A 21,555-nucleotide genomic window follows, 5' to 3' on the forward strand; every position below is an offset into this window, starting at 1 on the left:
AGCATCTCTGTCTTTTTGCCCTACAGGGAAACAACTTGTTCTGATTAGAGAAGAACTTGCATTATACGTAGTGGTGTAGCTTAAACTTAGTTACATTGAAGATAAGAGAAAGAAGACTCGATAATAAGAAAGAGTGGTACTATTAGTTTATATTTTATTGTTGTCAAATGTTTTATCTTCAAACTAGCGTTCCTAATCTATACATATGATCAATTTTAATATTTTCATAAACCAAACCAACTAAATATAATGACTAATGGGGTGACTTTGCTTCAATGAAATTGGATTAGTTTATAAGATAAACAAATAACGAATTTGATAAGGAGAATATCGTCGATCACTTATCATCCGATATATGTTCTCTACGTGACATCAAAAATAAAAAGGCAAACGATTCTAAGTTGTCTCAACTTTGTTAATGTTAAAGAAATATCGTTAAAGATGGTTGAGGGTTGTCTCTCCATGGAATATTATATATAATATTGTTCCTTTACGACTAAGTATAAGAGTTTATTTTTTAACACAATATAAAATTAGGGATTACTTTTGATCACTCACGACTATATATCCCTATCTTGGGTTGTTAATTTGAGCGTCGGAAGGATTGAGTCAAGAAATAATCTTAATCTTCGTATAGGTGGTACTTTGATGGCTTGACGTTTTCACCTCAGTGGTATCTTGACAACCTTGCGCACATGAGTTTAGACCATGTTGGGATGACCAATGACATCTTACCATAATATTTTTGATGCTAGAAAAAGGTTTTGATATCGTAGGAACATCTACCTACCAATCTTTTCAACAAATACTTGAGTAAGGAGATTAAATTTTATCTCAAACTTATAGTACTTTCACCCAAGAGAGATAGCAACCATAATTTTCACACATTGGTGTGTCCACCTCGGTGTAGATACTAATGCAATACTAGCACATACTTAAAAATCCATTTTTTACCCTGACCTCGAAAGGTAAAAAATAATTTAATTTTTATTTTATCTTTATACATGAACATATATATCATTATAATATTTATTTTTATGATTCACACACAAAAAATAGAATTTAAACTATTTACTTTCTAAAAATAACATAATTCATTAGAAAAATTAATTAATTTTGTATTGAAAATATTAACAAATAAAGAAGTTAATAATTTAAATAAAAAATATATTATTTATGATAATTAATTTATATTAAGAAAAATAAAATCATCGATGATTAAATTTCTGAATCACGTAACATAATCTCTATTTTTTTCCGTCTCGAGAAACATATTCTCTCGCGGCTTGCATCCGACTGTGACGAACAGAAGTGGGCTTATTTCTCGGACACAATCCATGTAGTAGTAAACCCCGTGTAATCCTTCTGCACGGAATGCAGCCCATGTCTGCAACATCCGCCCATTCATCTGAGATTTAACTCTAACCATGGCGTTCATTAGTAATTGGCTCGCGGGATGCGTCCACGTACGTGTTGGACTTGATCAACACCAATAAAAACAGAGTCCAACTTGGCCCGTTCGTGGCCATAAATACGTTCCTTCGCTACTTCTCCAAACGGCGTGTCACGAGCATCCGTCTCGCGAAACGCCGTCCTCTCTCATCCCAGCCGTCGAATCGATCTTTTCCGTGTTCTAAATACCTCGCTGTCCCTCCTCTCGGTGCCATCGGACCGCAATGAGATTGAGATTGCGATTGCCGCCGCCGCTCAGACTGCCACCCGATCGGACCAAACCTTTATACTGTATCCGTGCCTATTCCTTCTCCTCCTCCTCCTCCTCCGCGGCCGCCGCCGCTGACGACGACGACGCCGCCCTCCGTCGCAGCCTCTCCCTGCTCCTCTCCCCTGCCCCCTTCGATGCTGCCCTCTGCCGCGAGACCCTCTCTCGCATCTGCCCTCGCCGCCTCGAACGCCTCCTCCTCGACCTCCGCTCCTCCCTCCACCCCGAGCCCGCCCTTCGCTTCTTCTCCTTCGCCACCGATCACTGTGGCTTCATCTTCACCCCCCGCGCCTACGCCCTCATCCTCCACTCCCTCTTCCGATCCAACCTCGCATCTGCGGCCCGGGTTCTCCTACTTCGCATCCTCGACGCCCGCGCCGCCGTCCCCCTCTTCCTCGATGACCCGGATCATTGGTTCTCCGAGATCATCCACGCCCTTGCTGACACCGTCCCCTCAAGCGACTCGCCCGCGATCGATCTTCTTGTCCACCTCTGCTGCACCCAGCTTCGTGGCCGAGGGCTCGCCTTAATTGCCTTCAGAATCCTCGTCGATCGGGGGCTCTGCCCGTCTCTGAAGACCTGCAATTTTCTTTTGGTATCGCTGGTGAAATCCAAGAATTTAGAGGATGCTCGCATGGTTTTTGATCAAATGCAGCAGTTTGTTGCTCCTGACGTCTACTCGTACACCATACTGATTGATGCCCTCTGCAAGAGACGGAATGTTGAGGAAGCTATGGCATTGTTCTCGGATATGGAAAGGTCCGGAATTTCTGCAAGCGTTGTAACTTACAATGCTCTGATTGATGGACTTTGCAAGAGAAATATGTTGAATGAGGCATTTGCATTGAAGGAGAAGATGGTTAGAATCTCGATAAATCCAAGCATCGTAACATTTGGTATTCTCATCAATGGCTTGGTTAAATTGGATAGGTTTGGCGATGTGGAACTTGTCCTAACTGAAATGGAAGAGATTGGAATTCCACCAAGTGTGGTTATCTATAATACATTGATATATGGGCACTGTAAGATGGGACGACCCACAGAGGCATTAAAGTTGAGGGATGAAATGATGGCGAAAGGTATAGAACCGAACTGTGTTACCTACAATATAATTGTACAAGGCTTGTGCGATGCAGGGGACATGAAGCAGGCTGAGTATATTCTTGATGAAATTCTGTCAAATGGGATGGAAGCAAATGCTGGGCTGTTTGGTTCTATTATTTTCTGGCTTGTCACTAAAGAACAAAGATTAGATTGTGCGGTGAGGCTACTTGGAGAGATGCTGCTGAGGAATTTAAGGCCTAATGACTCTCTTTTGACGGCTTTGATTGTTGAGCTCTGTAAGCAAGGGAAGCATCGAAACGCCATAGAGATTTGGTCCAAGATGTTGGAGAAAGGATTTGGTGTGAATATTACAACTTCCAATGCATTGATTCATGGGCTTTGTGAGTCAGGAAACATCAAGGAAGCAATAGGGTTCCTCAAATCAATTCTCGAGAGGGGAATAGCACCAGATAGAGTGACATATAATATCTTGATATCTGGATGCTGCAAAGAAGGGAAAATCTGCGAGGGGTTTAAACTATGGGATGACATGATCAAAAGAGGATTTAAACCAGATATTGTTACCTGGAACACTCTAATACATGGTTTATGCCGTTTAGGTAGAATGGAAGAGGCTATTGGACTTTTGAATCAACTAAAGGATGAAGATTTGGTTCCGGATCTTTTTACATGCAGTATGATTATCGATGGCTATTGCAAGGTTAAGGAAATTGATAAAGCTAAAAGCTTCCTAAAGGAGATGGGTACATGGGGTTTAGAGGCAAATGTTGTTGTCTACAACTCACTTGTGAGTGGGTTTTGCAAGAATGGCAATATTACTGGGGCTTCTAATCTTGTCGATGAAATGAAAAGTAATGGTATATTACCAAATTTTGTGACTTATAGTACCCTTATGCATGGCTTCTGCTGCACTGGATATTTAGAGGAGGCTAAAAGAATTTTTGAATTGATGAAGGAGAATGGTTTGGGCTTGAATGTGGTGACCTATACTGCACTTATTGCTGGATACTGTAGGTCAGGTCAAATGGATGAAGCAATCAAGGTCTACAAGGCAATGTGTGTCGCTGGTGTAACCCCAAACAAGTTCACATATACAGTATTGATACAAGGGTATGCTAAAATGGGGAATCTTGAAGCAGCGTCTAAACTTCTTGACGAAATGGTGAACAATGGTATTGTTCCTGATTCTGTCACATTCAATGCATTGATGTCTGAATTCTGCAAGGAAGGTAGAGTAGAAGAGGCTCTTAAAATATCTGATCAAATATCTCAAAGAGGTCTGGCACTAGATGATACTGATTATACTACTTTAGTTCTGGAATAACTTCTTCTAGGCATCAAAAAGAAATTGCTTCTCCACCTGAAGGAGGTACTATCAAGCAACTATTTTTTAATATGTCCTATTCATACAAATACCTTTTAGGACAGTAAACGTCTTCTCTACCTATTTCAACTTCTAGATATATCTTACAGGGGATTGCTTATAATGTTGTAGAGAATGTTGGGGATATTGGTGAGATGAGATCTGATCTTTTTGGATCATATGCTGAATCGTCATGTGCTGCCCTAGTTGTTGCCTCTATCTCTTCATTTGGAGTCAACCATGATTTTCCTGCAATGTGCTATACTTTGCTTATTAGCTCCATGGGCATCGTAGTTTGTTTAGTAACTACTCTCTTTGCAACCGACGGTTGGTATTGCAATTATCAGTTGGATTGCTCTCCCTTTGACATTCACGATTTTCAGTTTTGGGGTGACCAGAAGCAGGCCAAAAGCTGGTTAGTATCATGTTCCTTTTATTTCAGTAAATGGCAAGTTTTTAATCTAATCGTCAGAGTAGTTTAGGGAGTTATTTTATGTGTTGCAATTGGATTATGGGCTGACTTCGTTATTGGGTTTGTTACCGAATACTATACAAGAAATGCATATGGGTAAGAAATTGGTTTTTCTATTCTGCTTAACATGAGCTACCATGATCTGGTTTTTATATATTGTGTCCTTTCCTTACTACTTATTTCTCAGTACTGTACAAATGGCGCTGATTCTTGCCGGACTGGAGCCGCTACTAGTGTCATTTTTGGACTGGCTTTAGGATACAAGTCTGTCATTATCCCAACTTTTGCCACTGCTGTCAGTATATTTGTTAGATTTAGTCTTGCTGCCATCTATGGTATTGCTGTTGCTGCTTTAGGCATGCTGAGCAGTATTGCTACTGGTCCGGCCATTGATGCTTATGGGCCCACCAGTGACAATATTGCTGGAGGCATTGCTCAGATGGATGGAACGAGCCACAGGATTCAGGAGAAAACAGATGCACTTGATACTGCAGGCAACACCACCGCAGCCCTAGGAAGGGTATCATAATATTATTGCTCAAGTAGTTTTCTGCATTCAATTAACTGTGTTAGAACTGCTTGAAGCTTGGGGAGGTATCCTGTGCCTAGGTGGTAGTGACAAGAACAACCTTGGTATGATGTAGATTTATTTTATTTTAGATGGGTTGGTGCACATTCATGCTATCTGGTTTGAATATGATGTTTGCATCTATATTTTAGATTTTTTTTTTTTTTTTGTAACTGCTTATGCAGATAGTAGCTTTGGTAAAACTGCTACCCACAAGTTTCAGTGCTTTTTGTATTAGCTTTTTTGCCATGTAGAACGCTAATTGGGAAAATATTTTCAGAAGAAGCTACTTTTCCAAAATTTAAAGTAAGGCTATTTGCCAAAAGTCAATCTATATTTAGAAGAGGTCATCTGTTCCAGGGATGGTGCTTGTACTTTTTCTGTTGATATTCTAGCTTTATCTATTGGTTGCATGTCACAAAAGTTGTGTTGTTGCAAATGCAATTGTTTGATTGTCATTATTGCTTGCTATTAAGATTATACTCGGATTGTTACTGCTGTTCTCTATGTTTTCATTCATCTTGAGTCTTGTTTGTAATTTTCATTCATATTTTTATGTCTTTTCCCAGGGCTTTGCAATTGATTCATCTGCCTTGGTCTCTCTCGCAGTCAAGCAGCTATTTCCACTGTGGATGTCTGACACCAAAGGTGTTCATTGGGTTGATTGTTGGTGCGATGCTTCCTTACTGGTTCTCAGCCATGACCATGAAGAGTGTCGGCAGTGCAGCTCTGAAGAGGGTGGAGGAGGTCTGAAGGCACTAACTGAGGCTTATGGATGGTACTGCTAAACATGATTATGCCACCTGTGTCAAGATTTCCACTGATGCCTCAATTAAAGAGATGATTATCCAGGTGCTCTGGTGATGCTTACACCCCTGATCATTGGAATTTTGTGTCATGGAAACCCTATCTGGTGTTCTTGCTGGGTCTCTTGTTTCTGGTGTTCAGGTAAGTAAGAATTTGCTTGCTGATGTCACCAGCAGAATTTGTGACTCAAGGTAATGGTCGTTCTTTGTCACAGATTGTTATCTGATCCTCATCTAATACTGGTGGTGCATGGGACAATGCCAAGTACATCGAGGTAAAGCTACTCTTCCTTTTTCATGTTTTCTTTACATGCTACTGTGCTCCTGAGGCCTGTTTCTTCCGTACATTTATGACCCTTGCCTATTCAAAAGAATGGTAAATTTCAAGATAACAAAATTGTGCTTGTTTAAACTTGGTTTACATGAGGTTAGGTGTCTTAAATTGCTCATAGTTCCACGTCAGAATCTGTAGCTACCTCACGCAATTATTCAAACTGCTCATCTAATATGGCGTTGATAGGCTGGGGCATCAGACCATGCAAGGAGCCTTGGCCCTAAGGAATCCGTTCGTCACATGGCTGCTGTTATTTGTGACACCATCGGGGACCCTCTCAAGGATACGTCCGGGTCGTCACCTATCAAACTAATGGTTGTGGAATTTCTGGTGTTGGCACCATTCTTTGCAACTCAAGGAAGTCTCTTGTTCAAGATCTAACTAATGAGTAAGCTCGGGGATGTTTGTTCTTTACACTGCTCAAATCTCGATCGGTTTCAATATTTGATCAGTGATTGCAACTTGTTATTTATCTTTCTTTTGCTTTTCCCATCATAGTTTCTCTTTATCGTTATTAGTTGAAATTGTAGATATAGGTCAGCGTCCATCGACCCATTGTGGGCAAGGAGGCTGACAAAATTTTCTTATGTTTGAAGATGACAATTATTGTGGTGAATTGACTGTTGTCATTCTTAAGAGTTTCGTGTCAGAATATCCACAGTGGAAACAGCTGGCTCTCCTGCATGATCTACTAATAATTTACTTATCAAATGAACACCTTACTATGCATGTGTTAGAGGGAAGATTGAGTACGTTGATTCATCCTAACCTCGTGGGAGTTTCGTACATTTCTAGTTCATTTGGAGATCTTGATTTGTGTTAATCATGATTTTAAATAAAATAAACGTCTCTAATTTCAGCTTTAATCCTTGGCAAGTTCTTCATTAGTTAGACAAATTTGGTTGCATAGGGTTTTGTAAATCTGAATATCGTTAACAATAACTTTATTTTGATTAACGTTAATTTTTAAATCACTATTCACTATAATTTTATCTTTTGTAGGAAAGAAAAAGAAATCTGATGTGGGGTTAAATACCATTTATTTCTTGATGTTGCTACTTTGTGAAAAAAAAGGGCATGTGCTGTGGAGACCTCCGAATGTGATAGTTAGAAGATGTGAAATGATTAATATTAGTGGTATGAGACGAGATCGAAGAAGACCTAAAAAGACTTTAATAAAAACTATCAATAAATATTTAATTATTCTAAACTTAAATAAACATGGCTTTTTATAGATCTCAATTGCGACAAAAGATCTATGTAGCTGATCCCAAATAGTTGAGATTTATAATTTTGTTGTTATTGTTATTGTTACTTTGTGAAAGTAGTGCTGCAAGACTATAGGACTAAAGCCTTTTTTTTTTGTTGAGGTTAAATATTTACCATTCACTTCAATTAAGGTTTCCTTCATTTAATTCACTTATTATTTTATCAAACATTCTCAGAAAAAAAACCACAACCTATTCGATGGCCGACTCCGACAAGGCAGCTGTGGTTGTGTAACAGCCTACTCCAGCGGTTGACTAGGCAAGGTGGCCATGGTTGTCGATGGTGCGGCAGCCATTGCAGTGAGAGATGAGGCTTTTGTGTGTGCTGTGCTACTCTAGATTGGTGGCCACCTAAGAAATGTGACTATGGATCATGCTGCTGGGGGTTGTGTTCCATGCTCAATCTGGTGAGGTTTTGACTACCTTCGGATCTGGACTGTGTCAACCATGAAATGTGACTATGGGACATGCATGTGATCATGCGGTGGATTGAGGCTTTGAGGATATTGGTGGTAGAGTACATGATCATTTTGAGGGATTTCCTGAAGGGTTTAACAAATAGGGGGGCCATGAATTGTATATTCTTGCTTTATATCTCTTGACCTTCACAAATATTTCTTACATTTCTTATCTAAAGTTTGGATCTGTTTTTTTTTTTGTAACTCTGCTGTTACATTAGGGTTCAGACAACAAGCCTGTTAGAAATCTGTCATATTACTTTATTAGAAACATGTCTAAACCAATGAGTGGCAATGGAAAAACTGTGGATAATTAGTAGTCTTAAATCTTTGTTAGATGACAAAAAATGATATTGTCTTTAAGCCAAAAAATGATTCACAAGGAAACTCGATCGATTGTTAACTGTAGATATGACAAAAAACATGAATAATTAGCAGTCTTGAGTCTTTGTTAGATGAAAATGATCTAAATATTTGTGGATCGATCACAAGGAAACTCTGTTCATTTGTCTTATAGTTTGATTTGATACCTAAAGTTGAATACAGCATTGATTCATACATCATGATTGACAGAGGTGTTTCATCTTTTCCTCCATGCAGAATCTTTGCAACCCCATCTTGTTGAGTGCAGTAAAAGGTGAACCTTTTTACTTGTGAAGAATAACTGCCTTCTTGAGGATGAATGATTCTGATGTTCTTTTCCCCTGTTTTGGTATCATCTTCTTCCTCTTTTACAGCATTTTCTCTGCTGAAACTTCGCATCGGGGGTTCCTTGCAAGATAAGGTCATATTCAACACAGGAAATCCTCAGCAATCATGTGTGCCATTCCTCAAGAACACTTCTGAGATGTTTGGTTTCTCTCAAGGATGCTTACCCATGCCCAGATGGTTGAGCTGAATGAGTTCTTCAAGACAGCAGGGTAGAAATCTTCTCTAGCAAGTTCAAATTTTACTGTTGATGAATAATTTCTCTCTGAGACCACTCAGAAACTTCATCCTATCTTTTGCTGACACATTATTTTTGGGTTGAATGCACTCGATGGAAAAGTTCCTCTGAGTGATGGTTCACTAGGACCTTGGAACAACACCAATGCCACTTCTCTCATTGGTATACAAACAATAAGGGTTGCACCATCTGTTGTTGGGAGCTTGGTAAGTCCACCTTGATCAAGAATTGCAGGTTCTAAAAAGACTGGAACTTGTTCACATCATTGCTTAATGCTTGAAATGTTGAAAGAGATGTCAACACTTGTTAACATCATCATTTGGAACTTAACAACCACTGAATAGTCTATCTTCATCGATCAGCACAGAACTTGCTTCAAGATTTTACTCTAGTAGGGATGAAGGTTCGGATTTTTTGTCTGTCTCAGGCAATGAACCAAGTGGATCTGGAGATGGAGCTACAATTGGTGCAGACCAGTATGCTGCAGATGCTATAGGAATATTTAAAGAAGGATTGGCATCAAAGTGACCTGCAGCTCTCGAGTGGGTTAAATTGCATAACTCTATGGATTAATAATTTTCATACCAGTATTTCCTAGATATCATTGACCCGACATACACTTACTACATATTTTGGATGTCATTGACTTGACTATTTCATAGGGTCATTTAGCACATGGACATCCTAAGATCACATTATTGTCTCAAAAGGTACCTTGCGATTTACGTTCTCAGTTCTCGAATATAATTGTAGTTTACTTTACTACGAATGTGTAGTAGTAGTAGTTTACTACGAATGTTAGTCCTTTATTATAATCATTTCTTCATCTTCTATCTTCGACCATATGACATTGTGTCGAGTTTTTGCTCCTTAAATGTAACTCGTATCAGTAATGTGTTTTGTATACTGGTTACCTGTTTGTGTATATGTAAGTCCCTCCTTTGTCCTCTGATAGCTGTCTGCTTGCTGCAGATGTCATCTTCAATGAATTCAATATCTCTGTTAATAGAGTTGGGTGCAATTCACATTGTCGATGTCAAATTTCTGTCATTCGAACACGTAGAAGTTCACTGGTGAACTCGAAAACTAATTGCATAGCCTAACAAAGGACTTTAGAGATCTTTTAGAGAAAAGATCTCCCATGCAGCAGGAAAAGACATGCTCAAGTTTTGGCCTTGAGTGACTGAAAATTAATGATGACCATGACCTACTTAAGATTTGTATTTACATGACACAGCTGCTGCTATCGTGACCTAAAGCTCAAACGAATCAATGAATTCAAAAGATCCTACTGAGCTAATAATCATTGCTTGCGGATGCAGCGGCAATGGAGCCACCATCCTCGCTGGATCCTGTAGCGCCGGCAGCGTCCGGTCTGATCTCATCGAGTTGCTGCAGGATTTGCTGAACCTCCGGCCTGGCCGTCGGCGCCGGGTCGACGCAGTGCAGGGCCAACTTCAAGGTGTTCAGTAGCTCATCCCCGGCCGCCGTCCCCGCCGCATCCCTCATCAGTTCCAGGTCGAACACCTCATTGGTCCACTCCTCTTTGACTATCGAGGCCACCCAGTGCGGCAAGTCCATGCCGTTCATCAAGTCCGCAGGCGATTTACCCGTGAGGAGCTCGAGCATGACGACGCCGAGGCTGTAGACGTCGGTCTTGGTATTGGCCTTCTTGAGCTTGGACAGCTCCGGGGCTCGGTAGCCGAGCGCGCCTGCGGTGGCAATCACATTGGAGCTGGCAGCACTGGTCATCAAGGACGAGAGGCCGAAATCAGATATCTTAGCGTTGTCGTCGTCGTCAAGCAGAACGTTGCTGCTTGTCAGGTTGCCATGGATCATGTTCACTTCGTTGTGAAGGTAGAGTAGGCCCCGAGTTACCCCCTTGGTTATGTTCATCCTTGTCGCCCAATCTATCGGCGTCTCAGGTCCCCGAGCTGTGTCAGCAGACAAGAAGAAGTTATAGATTCTTATTGCTGTTCGTCAATGAGAAGGAAGCTGTGGGTGTGGATGCGAGGGACTCTGCGGAAGTTACCATGTAGAAAAGCTGCAAGGTTTCCCTTGGGCATGAAATCAAAGACCAGAAGCTTCTCTCCTTTGGGGCCTAAATAGTAAGCTCGCAGCGCCAATAGATTGTGATGCCGGATTCTGCCAAGCTCACACGCCTCCGTCTCGAATTCCTTTTGGCTCTTGGTGATCTTCTCTCGCAGTCTCTTCACTGCAACTTGGTTCCCGTCCTCCAGTGTGGCCTTGTACACGGTCCCGTACGTGCTCTTCCCCATGATCTCCGCCGTCGCACACAGGAGGTCATCGGCGGCGAATGCCAACGGCCCCTCGAAGTGTACCAGCTTTCCCCCGGCCTCCCCGCCGGACTCCGCTTCAGCTCCCGTGGCAGGCCCGGGCTTTTCCTCTCTTCCGGTGGCAGAAGCGCCGCCATCGGTCTTCTTCCCCAAGGAACTCCTTTTCCTCATCAGGCAGCAGAGCAGAACACAGCAGAGCACAAAAAGCAGCACCGCCAGCACTGCCCCTGCAACTATGAGAACGATCGCCTTGGTGCTCAGTTTAGCATGACGTCGCCTTGTAGGGATCAACGGAGGAGACAGAGTCGGGGCAGGGGAAGAAGGACAAGGGACGGTAATGCTGTACCCACACAGCTGAATGTTTCCCATGAAGGAGCTCGAATTAAACTTGTGGGAGAGGAGAAGTGGCACTCGACCTGATAAGTTGTTGTCGGACACATCGAACGAAGTCAGACCAGTCAGGTGCACCAAAGTGGCCGGTATCTCTCCGGTGAGGTTGTTCTCCGACAGGTCTAGCTGCGATAGACCAGAGATGTTTCCGAGTGTCGCCGGTATCGCGCCACTTAACTGGTTCCTCTTAAGCGACAGCATCGACAGATTCTTGAGCCCATCGATGTTGTCGGGGATGTGGCCGTCGATTTTGTTGCCCTCCAGGCTTAATTCGACCAAGGACGACAAGTTGCAGATGGTAACAGGAAGGCTCCCTCCTATATCGTTATGTGAAAGATCTAACGTTTGGAGCAGCGACAGTTTACCGATCTCTTCGGGTATGCTTCCGTTAAGCCTATTGTTGCTAAGTGTGATCTCTTTGAGCATTTGTAGTCCACTGAGAGATGGCGGAAGATTCCCGCTGATGGAGTTGTAGTCGAGATTTAAGGTCTGTAATTGGTAGACTTGGCTGCTACCACCTCCGATGGCCCATGTGTCGGGAATGGGTCCGGAGACATTGTTGTGCTGAAGGGAGAAAATGGTAAGCGAGGCGGAGCGGGTAATGCTACGGGGGATGGCACCGGAGAGATTGTTATGGCTAAGGTTAAGCCTATACAGCTTAGTAGCGTTTGCAATGGAAGAAGGAATACTACCCGCAAGCGAGTTGTTGCTGAGATCGATGGTCCGGAGGATGGGGCAGTTGCCGATGGACGGCGGGATGGCACCCGAGAAGCGATTGTTGAAGAGGTAGAGGCCTCTGAGTTGAGGTAAGAAGCCAATGGCCGAAGGGATCTGACCGCCGATGGAGTTGTCGTGGAGGCTCAGCTTGCGCAAGGCGGCGAGCTGGCTGATCTTCTCGGTGATTCGCCCGCCGAGGCCCCGCCACGGGAGCTGGATGGCGATGACCTTGCCCTTGACGCACTTGATCCCGACCCAGGCGCCGGAGCAAGCGTCGAGGCCGGTGTCGTTCCAGCCGCGGAGGAGCCCCCGGGGGTCGTCCAGGGCGTGCTTGAGCGCCTGGAGGCCTTGGTAGTCGGCCTGGCTGATGATGATGCCGTCCCAGGACTGGCTCGAAGCTGAGCTCGCATGAGCCAGCAGCGACAACATCACGATATGAAGCGGCAGAAGCAGGAGGAGACTACTCCCGGTTGCAGATTGCTGAGATGGGGCTCTCTCGGACTCGCACATCTCCATATGCTCTTGCATTGTGTGCTGGCATCCTCCGACCCGCCTCTTCATTCGCATGCAAGTTGGATGGGAGTAGGAAGACAGGCCCCCGAACGAGAGAGAACGGAGGAGGAGGAGGAGGCTGGGAATTGGGCAGGGAACTGAGAGATATCTTGCTTGGAATATAGGATGGTATTATTTCTCGAGGCTAACGGCTAGTTTACTTTTCCTTTCTGTTCTCTTTTGGGGCCGTAGAGCGATGGGATGTCGGCGACTAGGATTCTGGGAGAGCTATTATTGAGGGCGGGCGATCATCGGTAAGAGGGAGATCCCACCATGTCCCAACGGCTACCTTATTTGAATGGGTCCATGGCGAATCAACAATTCATCGGCCTTCCTCGTGCAGGGCGTCGCGCAGTACAGTGATACGACCACCAGAATAGCTTACGTGTGTGTCCGCACCTGTTGACCAAACCCACAGGGTTATGATGACAGCTGACTTATATAAGTCGATAAAGGCGAATCTTTTGAGACTCGAGAGTTGGTCGAAAAGGAATCTTTTGAGTCTCGAGCACGTATCGACATGCTCTGGTTCATAATTTAGCTGCCTGAATGGTGGGGCCATTGTTTGCAGTACTAATATACCACACTACGTTGCAGGGTTGGCCTTTGAGATTCACAAAAAACTGATTTCGAATTCTCATGACGCTGATAGTTGGAAAAGAGAAATCCATAATCTATGCTTGAAGGTATCCAATTGTTACACAAGTGATAGATCATCAAAGTGTTATATACACCATCATTTACTGTAATATATATATATATATATATATATATATATATATATATATAACCTCAATTTTAATTTAATTAATTTATTTTTTTTAACTGCAATCATCAATTATTGTGATACCGAAACTTAGCACAAAAGATTCGCGTTTCCCGAATCGTAATCCGCAACGGCCGTCCCCCAAATCGGAGGACCAAATATATATATATATATATATATATATAAAATAACAGCGCCCCTTTGAATCCCCCGCCCATAGTTTTCGGTTCCCTCTCCCACTCCTCGATCCTTCTGAATACTCGGCGATCTCCTTCGATGGCGAGATGGTAGGAGCTCCAGCGGTACGGCGATTCTCTCGCTGGCTACCGGATCCTCGTCGCCGGCTCCGTCGTTTCCTTTAACGCGCCGGGGAGATAAACACCTTGCAGCGCCAGGTGAGACGTCAACGGTGCCCCTGTTCTCAGCGTTTGAGTTGTGTCCCATCTTGTGGTGTTATCGATGTCTACATGATGATCAAACATCGTTGGAGACGTTTTGGTGCGTGAGGGTATGGTAGGGTCATGGCAGGGCGATGATCTGATCCCTTTTTTCTCTAGGGTTCTCGGATGAATTAAATTGCATGGTCTTGTTTCCACGTTTGATTTGAACTTTACAGATATCAAACAAGATTTATTTGATTCCATGTTCTTGTTTCTCTAGATTTGTTTGAAGGGTTGAGATTCCGATGAAAGAGATAAGAGAATTAAGAATCATGGTTCTCAGATTGCAAACAAGATTTACCTACCATGCTGAAAAAAAGTAGAGAATTATGGTGATTGTTACATGCTCTGCAATCTTAACAATGTCATGAATCATGGCATATGCACCTCAAACTATACCATGGACCATGGTTTAAATCCTCCAAAACTACTTGCACCTTAAGAAATAGTTTGGTATGAGAAAAAATGAAAATAATGCTTTACAGTTGGCATCTTTGAAACAAAACTGAACTGTAAACCATACTTATAATTATTTATGTTCTATGTTTTTTTTTTTACTATAACCATTTCCTGCAAACATGAGTTTGGGCATTTTATTTGTTCATTTGCTTCAATATTCTCAAATCTCTATGATTTTGCGGAAAGAGAGTATTTCAGTAGAAACTTGCACTATAAATTGAATTATCATATGTGAAGCTATATAAATACAGAATATGAGGGAATTTTCTTCTGGAGTTTAGTAGTGCTATATAAGCAGACCAAACTAGCATGTGCACTGAATACTCCAATTTAATATATTGTTTGTATTTCGTATTTGCACTCAAGGATGGGAAAAGATTATGCTAGAAGCTTGAAGTTGTTTTTTGAATGTAATTAGATTAGGTTTCCAAATTTCTTGATGTGTGTGTGATAACACGAAATTGGGGCTAAATCTTAATTATTTTTTTTCATTACTAATCTTGTTAGGATAAAAACTGTTTGACCTTTAATTGATTTCAGAGACAGAAAAACATTCACTTGTAATAGAGATGACTTTGAAGATGGTGATTATTACTTTAAAAATATATATAGTTTCTTTTGGTGTATACCATCTTGGTCATTAGGATGAAACTGTGCTGCCTAATAAATCAAGCTTCGAAGACTTTCAGTGAACCGGTTGATTTGAAGTTTGCAGTTACTATCAGATAGAACTCTTTATGTTCAAATCAGTACCCAGCTGAAACAGTGGGGAGATTCTCAGCAACAGGCCAAAGCTTACATGTTTCACCCGATATTCAGTGATTTTTTATCGGTTTTATCTTTGAGAATTAATTCCTATTCTTTTAGTTTCACTGATTAGATTCTTAGTGTCTTGCTGTCTCTTTTAGTTTCAGGCACTACTACTCTTCGAACTGACCTTGAGTGCTTAGTCCATTGGGACCTGAAGGTTCTTGGTGATCCACTGTGGCCATAGTTCTAGATTCCTATTGCTCTGTTGATTTTTGACCATTTGAGACCAAAGTGCATTAACAGCACTATCCTTTTATAACTTTTTTTACTTCTAACTCATTCAAATCAAATATCTAATATTAATGAGTATTAATAATAACGAATATTCTAACTAATCATGATTAACATATATAACAGGTCAGACACCATGTCAATCCAAAATTTTAGCTATTAGGTTGTTGACATATATAACTCGACTATTTCAATATTTAGCTTCCATCTTTTCTTCTCGTACAATATATCTAACAAATGGTTCTGATTTTTCTAAGGAAGGATTCTGATATAGAGTTGGGACCTGTTCATTAGTTACATGTACATATATGTTATATTGCACCTTTTTGATGTTCATCTCTTGAATTATGAAAGTAAGAAAATACTTAGGTTTTGGGCTGCTTGCCTACTCTTGTGTTCCAGGAAAGAAGCAATCACAACATCAAGTAGCGATCTTACCTGACTAAATGAGAGTACGTTGGCTTGGGCTATTTGCCCACCAAGGGATCACAACAAAAGGAGGTATTCTTGCTATCGAGGTCAGGACTGTCAGGTAAGAAATGTTTGGTGATATCTTACTTGAGATATGCTGTTGATTGAATTTTGAGAAAACTAGGTTGTAAACTATTTATCAAGACAATTTTATATAAATTATGATAAAAAGGACACCTAAACACAATTTCCACATTCTTATCGTTCTTTTCCTTTCATTCTTGGTGGTTCCAATCATAATAATGGTATGTTTCTTTGATTCGTGTATTCTACTGCCCTTCCCTTGATGGCTTAATTCCAGTTTCACAGTCGTCGTGACAGTTCAACCACAAAATTTTTACATGCTGCCTTTATTATTGGGATCCATGTGTTGATAGTGAAATGACTGCCGTTCGTTAATGCACATGATGTACTGCCAAATTGGCAATAGCAGGAGATATAATACAGCTGTCTTTGTTTTCGCTCAGGTGGCTGCCAATTTCTCTGCTGCTACTGATTTCAAGCTTATGCATCTCGTGACCTGCGGAGCCATGCTTGGTTCTGTACCGCAACTTTTTTCTAACGCCTTTAACTGGTATTCTTCTTTTAGACTAACTCGGGCCCCTTTTGGGATTACTTCTGCTTTCTTTTTTTAGTTTACTTCTGTTTTTGTTGTTTTAACGAATAGGACCAATTTTGCTGACGATTTGATGTTCTTTGTCTTCTTTTAAATCGTCAACAGGTAGAAGTGGAGAAATCATTCGATCATCCAGCAGAGATTATTGGCCACCGAGGGGTAAGTCTTTAATAATTTCGAAGCAAAAGTTTTTACTTTTTAGAATTCCTTGAAACAATGAATTTACCAAACATGGGTCTTACATCGGCTTTCCATTTTCTAGGTGTGTGTATAATCTCTCGAGTTCTTAGTTGTATTCCTCTATCTTTTTTTTATTGAAACTATTACATGGCCTTGATCAGTCAAGTTCAGAGGTCTAGGGTTTGACTTTGGACATGAGCTCGAAGGAACTAATTTTGAAAAATAAAATAAAATCCACTAAACCAAATCCAAACTCTTAAGGGTGTTCGTCAGCCGACCTGGTCAAGAACCGTGACGAACAGAATCAACCATGGTATGGTTTCAAATTTGAAATCTACCATGTAATTTTGACCTGGATCTGGTAGTAGAAAGCAGAAACATGATCTTAATGCACTCATACATAAATTGAAATGTCATAAATTTATGCATAAAACATGATGAAGTACAAGTAATTATATACTTGACAAGGAAGGGAATGCAATTTTCAGGTTTTTGCATGAACAAGATTTAAAACATCTGGCCGATCACCGTGTGCTGTAAAGGCCTTGTGGTCTTGATAGGGTGCATAAAAAATTTTCAATCGTAATATGGCATGATCTCGAAATTGTTCCTCAAAATCTGTGGAATTTCTCGAGTGCTAGAAACATCTAAATCATATTTTAAGGTGAAAAGTAACCTCAGCGCCATGACTAGCAGGTCACCTTGCGACCAGCCTGACTCATCCTTTTTGGTATTTTCCCTTCTTTTTACTCTTATCTTGTAGTGATTTAGAAGCAACCAAAGGAAAGAAAACCCAAGTTGGCTTTCCTTTGTAGACATAAATCAGATTGTTACATTAAGAAAAGCTACAAGTACCGGATATGTCATTACACTGTAGAACTGGATGATTCAAACTAAGAGGAAAAACTAAGGGAGAGAGAGAGGTGTTGTATGTATAAGATATTCCTTTCATTTTTATGAAAATAGACTGATAAAGTCTTTAGTAGGTGGTAAACTTGCCATGATAAAATAAGTGAGAGCCACTGACATGCTTAAAAAAGAAACAAGTCACAAGTATATGCTTCGGAATGGTGCAACTGTTTTGCTTATTGGAAGTTAGAAAGAGGTGTTAGGAGAGTTCTACAGAGATAATGATGTCTGCCTCTGCTACCAGTGATGTGAGATCAAATCAACTTCGACTGGCAGATATAAATTAGAAAAACAGAACGAGTATATTACCCATCCATCGGTTTCCTCGTGGAGTAGGAAGAACCCATGAAACTCAGGATAGATAGCGCCTCTAGACAAACAGAACACAAGTTCCTACTTACCCATGGCGCTATCCCTCCTGAGCTTTACAGATTCTTCCATACTTTTGCCATGCTGGTGTGCCAAAACTACAAATTATTGTAGTAGCCCATACTAGCTAGTTATGAAGAAAGGGAAGAAAAGTCTGTGTTACAAAAGAAAGGCCAGGAAGAAACATCTTCAAGGAGGAGAGGAAGTAGAAGAAGATAGAGTGTTGCCTAAACAAAAGGATAGATGAGATGAGATGAAGAAACCTTCGGTGCACTGGGTCTTATTTATAGTTGGGCTCTTGGATGGATGGTGGGTTGTATGTGTGGATTTAGGAGGTGAAGACAAGAGTCACAGGTCTGGATTCTCGGAGGGCGAAAACCCTTGACTTTTCAAATAACAAAAGCCTTGACTTCATAAAAAAAAAAAATAGAAAAGGGTGTAGGATGGACAGATATAGAGAGGTTGGGGGAGGTGGGGAGGGAAGGCTTTGTCCTCTATTCTATTATGAGATTAATTTTCTCCAGCTGGACCAGTCCTGCCGACTACGTTAACCCGCTCCCTATGCAAGGTGGTACTACATATGCCTTGGGAAAAAGGACTGCTTTTACCAACCTCTGTATGTGATTTAAATGCACTGAAACGTTGTGGTATCATCTGGGGCATTGGTCGAGTTGGTGGAAAATACAGTTTCACCAATGATTTCTCTCTGCTGCAGACTGATTTCTGACAGTAGACAATAGTTTTTCTCTTCACCTCTGTGAGTTTTATTCTTGGACTGTACAGGAACGCAAGGCCATCAGCTCTAGGTATTTCACCAGATAGCTTCACTGTATTAATGTCCGGGAAAGGTGGAACTAGACTTTGGGCTGTATGATGGTAGGTAGTTGATCGATGGTCAGTGGTACTAGAATGACGTTGATGAGGTCATATCTTCGTTTTAGGTAGCTCACATCTGGATATTAGTATCTTTCCATCTGTATACTATTTTTCTTTTTAACGCTCAAGATGTGTTGGTTGAGATGAAGAACTGCCCGTATGTTTTTTAGCTGGAATTAAGAATATATACGCCTCATTAATTGATCAATGTTTGTTTCTGTATCATCCACGACTAACATTGGTCAATGTCTAGAATACTGACCATCGAACCTCTGTATTCTCTTGTGCCCCTTCAGCTCTCGGACTGGAACCGACAGACAAGAACCATCTTAATTACTTTGGGTCCCCATGTAAATGCAAAGATATGATCAATATATTGCCTGTCCTTGTCATATCTTCTTTCCGATCTAGTATCTCACCTATTAAGTTAAAAAATGACGAGGAAGAACCTATTTCTTCTTCTAAAATGAGAGATTAAGGCAATCTGAGCTATTTTTCTCCTTATTAGTGTTAAGGGTTTGTTCCAACCAATGGACTATAGGAAACTATATATCCTTTGTTTTGTTATTGTGTACAGAGGAAGCAACACTTTACTCGATGAGAATCTTAACGAGTTTCTCCTTTTGATCTGACGAGAGCTGCCAACCGAACTATATGTGCAGCTCTTGCTAAAATTGACGAGCGCGATCTGATCCAACCTTTCATTATTGTTTGGAGTACTCTCATCGGCCTCAACTGTAGCTATAAAAAACATTTCACCTGAGCCTGCAGCATGGGCTTTAGCGTTTTTGACCGGAAGGACTGTGTCTAACCTAATAAGCAAGTAACATGAATCCTGGATTAATGTCTGTGCAAATTTCTTTAGGTCGTCTCTTGTGTGCACGGATTGTTAGGATTCGTGTAAAAATCATACATAAAATTGCACAATATGATACGGAAATTTAATTTGTTTAGCATTTCATGATTACTTCAAACATCTAGAAGTCGAAAGCTGTCAGCAATTATTGCTTCTAGGGATTTTGACGGTGTTTTTTGGGTGTCTATCATATAATGTTTTTGAAACAGAAATAGATTTACCTGTCTCTGTTGTAATTTTTTTTTTAATGTTTATGTTGCTCTTATATAATGTTAATTATTTTAGTAGTGTCCTCTCCTCTCTGTTTGCCGTAGTTAAACAAGCTTCGAGCGTAACGCTCTTTCCATGTGACCGGTGAGTGCCTAAGTAGCTCTTAGATCTTTTTCTTTGATGGAATTCTCGAGGGTACTCCTAATTAATTGACTGGCAAATACGTAGCCCTCTTTTTTCTTCCTCGGGTTAGGGTCTCCCTGGTTGGCCGCGACATGATCCGCACGTAAATGGCGAGTCTTGTCACGCCCACATGACTCATTTATGAGCCTACTGGTGAGAGGTGATCTCGGATGTGATGCCACTGATGGCGACTTCCATACGTTATCCCCATTAATCACAAGGTTTCGTGATCAAAGATCATGGTATTCAGTCACAGATTGTCTAGAAATATACATAACTCAAACCTAGCATTATTTTTTCATTGTATTTCCCTCGTATTAACTATAAAAGGAAGCCAAAAAGAGAGAGAGAGAGAGAGGGCCGTTCTCATATAAAACAAATGTTGCAATATATTTTCTATAAACAATTTCTTTTGGAGAAGGAACTAGGCCTTGGAACATAGGTTAAGAGGTATCACATGCTCATCTTAAATCTCACACTAGTCCTGGCTTACTAAGGTATCACGTGCCAGGTCCAAGTAGTATGCTTCAATTTCTAACGAGGGAAGGATGTCGATGTATGTTTATTTTGACTTATTTGTACAAACATCACTATCTCGACACGGTTGCTTCAGGCTTCCTAATCAATATCATTACGTCTTAGTCAAGGCACTAACAAAGCTATGCTAGCGTGATATTCGGCCTCAGAAGATGTTAATTTCTTAATATCGAGGACTCTTTCGTTCAAACACGAGATTTCTTTAATGCACTTGATTATGTTTGCTGATTCCCAATGATCAAGATTTAGAAACGATCGATTTTAGCTTTAGATTGGGGAGAGCATATGATTAATGTGGTAGATTGTAGTTTGAAAATTTGTTGATAAAAAAGTCAGTAACATTCTTGATGTAAAATGGTGAGACCAATTAGTTGAGGTTTGTGTGGTAATGACTTGAGATATTGTATATCCAGTGATAAGTTTTTTGGGCTTGGTATTCATCTTTTCTATCATAGTAAATTATTTTAATGGTAGATCGAAAAAAGTTCTCAAACTTTCTAAAATGAGTAAAGACCTTGATGATTTTATATTTATGTTTCAAAGGGTATAACCATGTATATTTAGTAATGTAATATATAAAAATAATATAAAATCTAAAATTGTTGAAATAAGTTGTTAGGGTAGGGCCTTAAATATCGATGCAGATAATTTTAAATGATTTTGAGTCGGATATGAAAGATATTCTA

General features: G+C 40.8%; 3 protein-coding genes and 1 long non-coding RNA gene across 9 annotated transcripts; 3 read left to right on the forward strand and 1 right to left on the reverse strand.

Moving 5' to 3' along the window:
* The first annotated feature begins 1,573 nt into the window (after positions 1–1,573).
* On the forward strand, positions 1,574–6,716 carry LOC135626853 (pentatricopeptide repeat-containing protein At4g19440, chloroplastic-like). 6 transcript variants are annotated; one of them, XM_065132597.1, is made up of 6 exons: positions 1,574–4,154; positions 4,259–4,563; positions 4,808–5,140; positions 5,758–6,136; positions 6,210–6,269; positions 6,515–6,716. In XM_065132597.1, the coding sequence occupies exon 1, from the start codon at positions 1,677–1,679 to the stop codon at positions 4,107–4,109; it is 2,433 nt and encodes an 810-aa protein (XP_064988669.1). In that variant the 5' UTR covers positions 1,574–1,676; the 3' UTR covers positions 4,110–4,154; positions 4,259–4,563; positions 4,808–5,140; positions 5,758–6,136; positions 6,210–6,269; positions 6,515–6,716. The 6 variants fall into 6 exon arrangements, with proteins under 6 accessions (XP_064988669.1, XP_064988670.1, XP_064988672.1 ...); XM_065132598.1 differs by having other exon boundaries at positions 5,798–6,136; XM_065132600.1 differs by lacking the exon at positions 4,808–5,140 and having other exon boundaries at positions 5,758–5,966; positions 6,041–6,136.
* On the forward strand, positions 4,748–6,709 carry LOC135627603 (pyrophosphate-energized vacuolar membrane proton pump-like). Its single transcript, XM_065133729.1, has 6 exons — positions 4,748–5,140; positions 5,758–5,966; positions 6,041–6,136; positions 6,210–6,269; positions 6,367–6,421; positions 6,515–6,709. The coding sequence occupies exons 1-6, from the start codon at positions 4,748–4,750 to the stop codon at positions 6,707–6,709; spliced, it is 1,008 nt and encodes a 335-aa protein (XP_064989801.1).
* Positions 6,717–10,074: 3,358 nt separating the features above from the next.
* On the reverse strand, positions 10,075–13,037 carry LOC135626852 (probably inactive leucine-rich repeat receptor-like protein kinase IMK2). The gene is made up of 2 exons (XM_065132594.1): positions 11,033–13,037; positions 10,075–10,934 (listed from the first exon to the last, which is right to left on the reverse strand). The coding sequence occupies exons 1-2, from the start codon at positions 12,969–12,971 to the stop codon at positions 10,297–10,299; spliced, it is 2,577 nt and encodes an 858-aa protein (XP_064988666.1). The 5' UTR covers positions 12,972–13,037; the 3' UTR covers positions 10,075–10,296.
* Positions 13,038–13,937: 900 nt separating this feature from the next.
* On the forward strand, positions 13,938–17,426 carry LOC135626854 (uncharacterized). Its single transcript, XR_010492478.1, has 3 exons — positions 13,938–14,117; positions 16,065–16,194; positions 16,601–17,426. It is a non-coding gene; the product is annotated as an uncharacterized LOC135626854 (long non-coding RNA).
* The last annotated feature ends 4,129 nt before the right edge of the window (positions 17,427–21,555 follow it).

Source organism: Musa acuminata, chromosome BXJ2-11 (genome assembly GCF_036884655.1).
Source record: "Musa acuminata AAA Group cultivar baxijiao chromosome BXJ2-11, Cavendish_Baxijiao_AAA, whole genome shotgun sequence".
In the NCBI taxonomy this organism is placed as follows: domain Eukaryota; kingdom Viridiplantae; phylum Streptophyta; class Magnoliopsida; order Zingiberales; family Musaceae; genus Musa; species Musa acuminata.

Excerpts from the sequence above, each read along its gene's own strand:
- LOC135627603 (XM_065133729.1), top strand. The coding sequence starts at position 4,748 with ATGAGCTACCATGATCTGGTTTTTATATATTGTGTCCTTTCCTTACTA. Across the intron at positions 5,141-5,757 it reads CCACCGCAGCCCTAGGAAGG|GGCTTTGCAATTGATTCATC; the intron begins GTATCATAATAT and ends GTCTTTTCCCAG. Across the intron at positions 6,422-6,514 it reads TTAAACTTGGTTTACATGAG|GCTGGGGCATCAGACCATGC; the intron begins GTTAGGTGTCTT and ends TGGCGTTGATAG.
- LOC135626852 (XM_065132594.1), bottom strand. The coding sequence starts at position 12,971 with ATGCGAATGAAGAGGCGGGTCGGAGGATGCCAGCACACAATGCAAGAG. Across the intron at positions 10,935-11,032 it reads CCTTGCAGCTTTTCTACATG|CTCGGGGACCTGAGACGCCG; the intron begins GTAACTTCCGCA and ends CTGCTGACACAG.
- LOC135626853 (XM_065132597.1), top strand. The coding sequence starts at position 1,677 with ATGAGATTGAGATTGCGATTGCCGCCGCCGCTCAGACTGCCACCCGAT.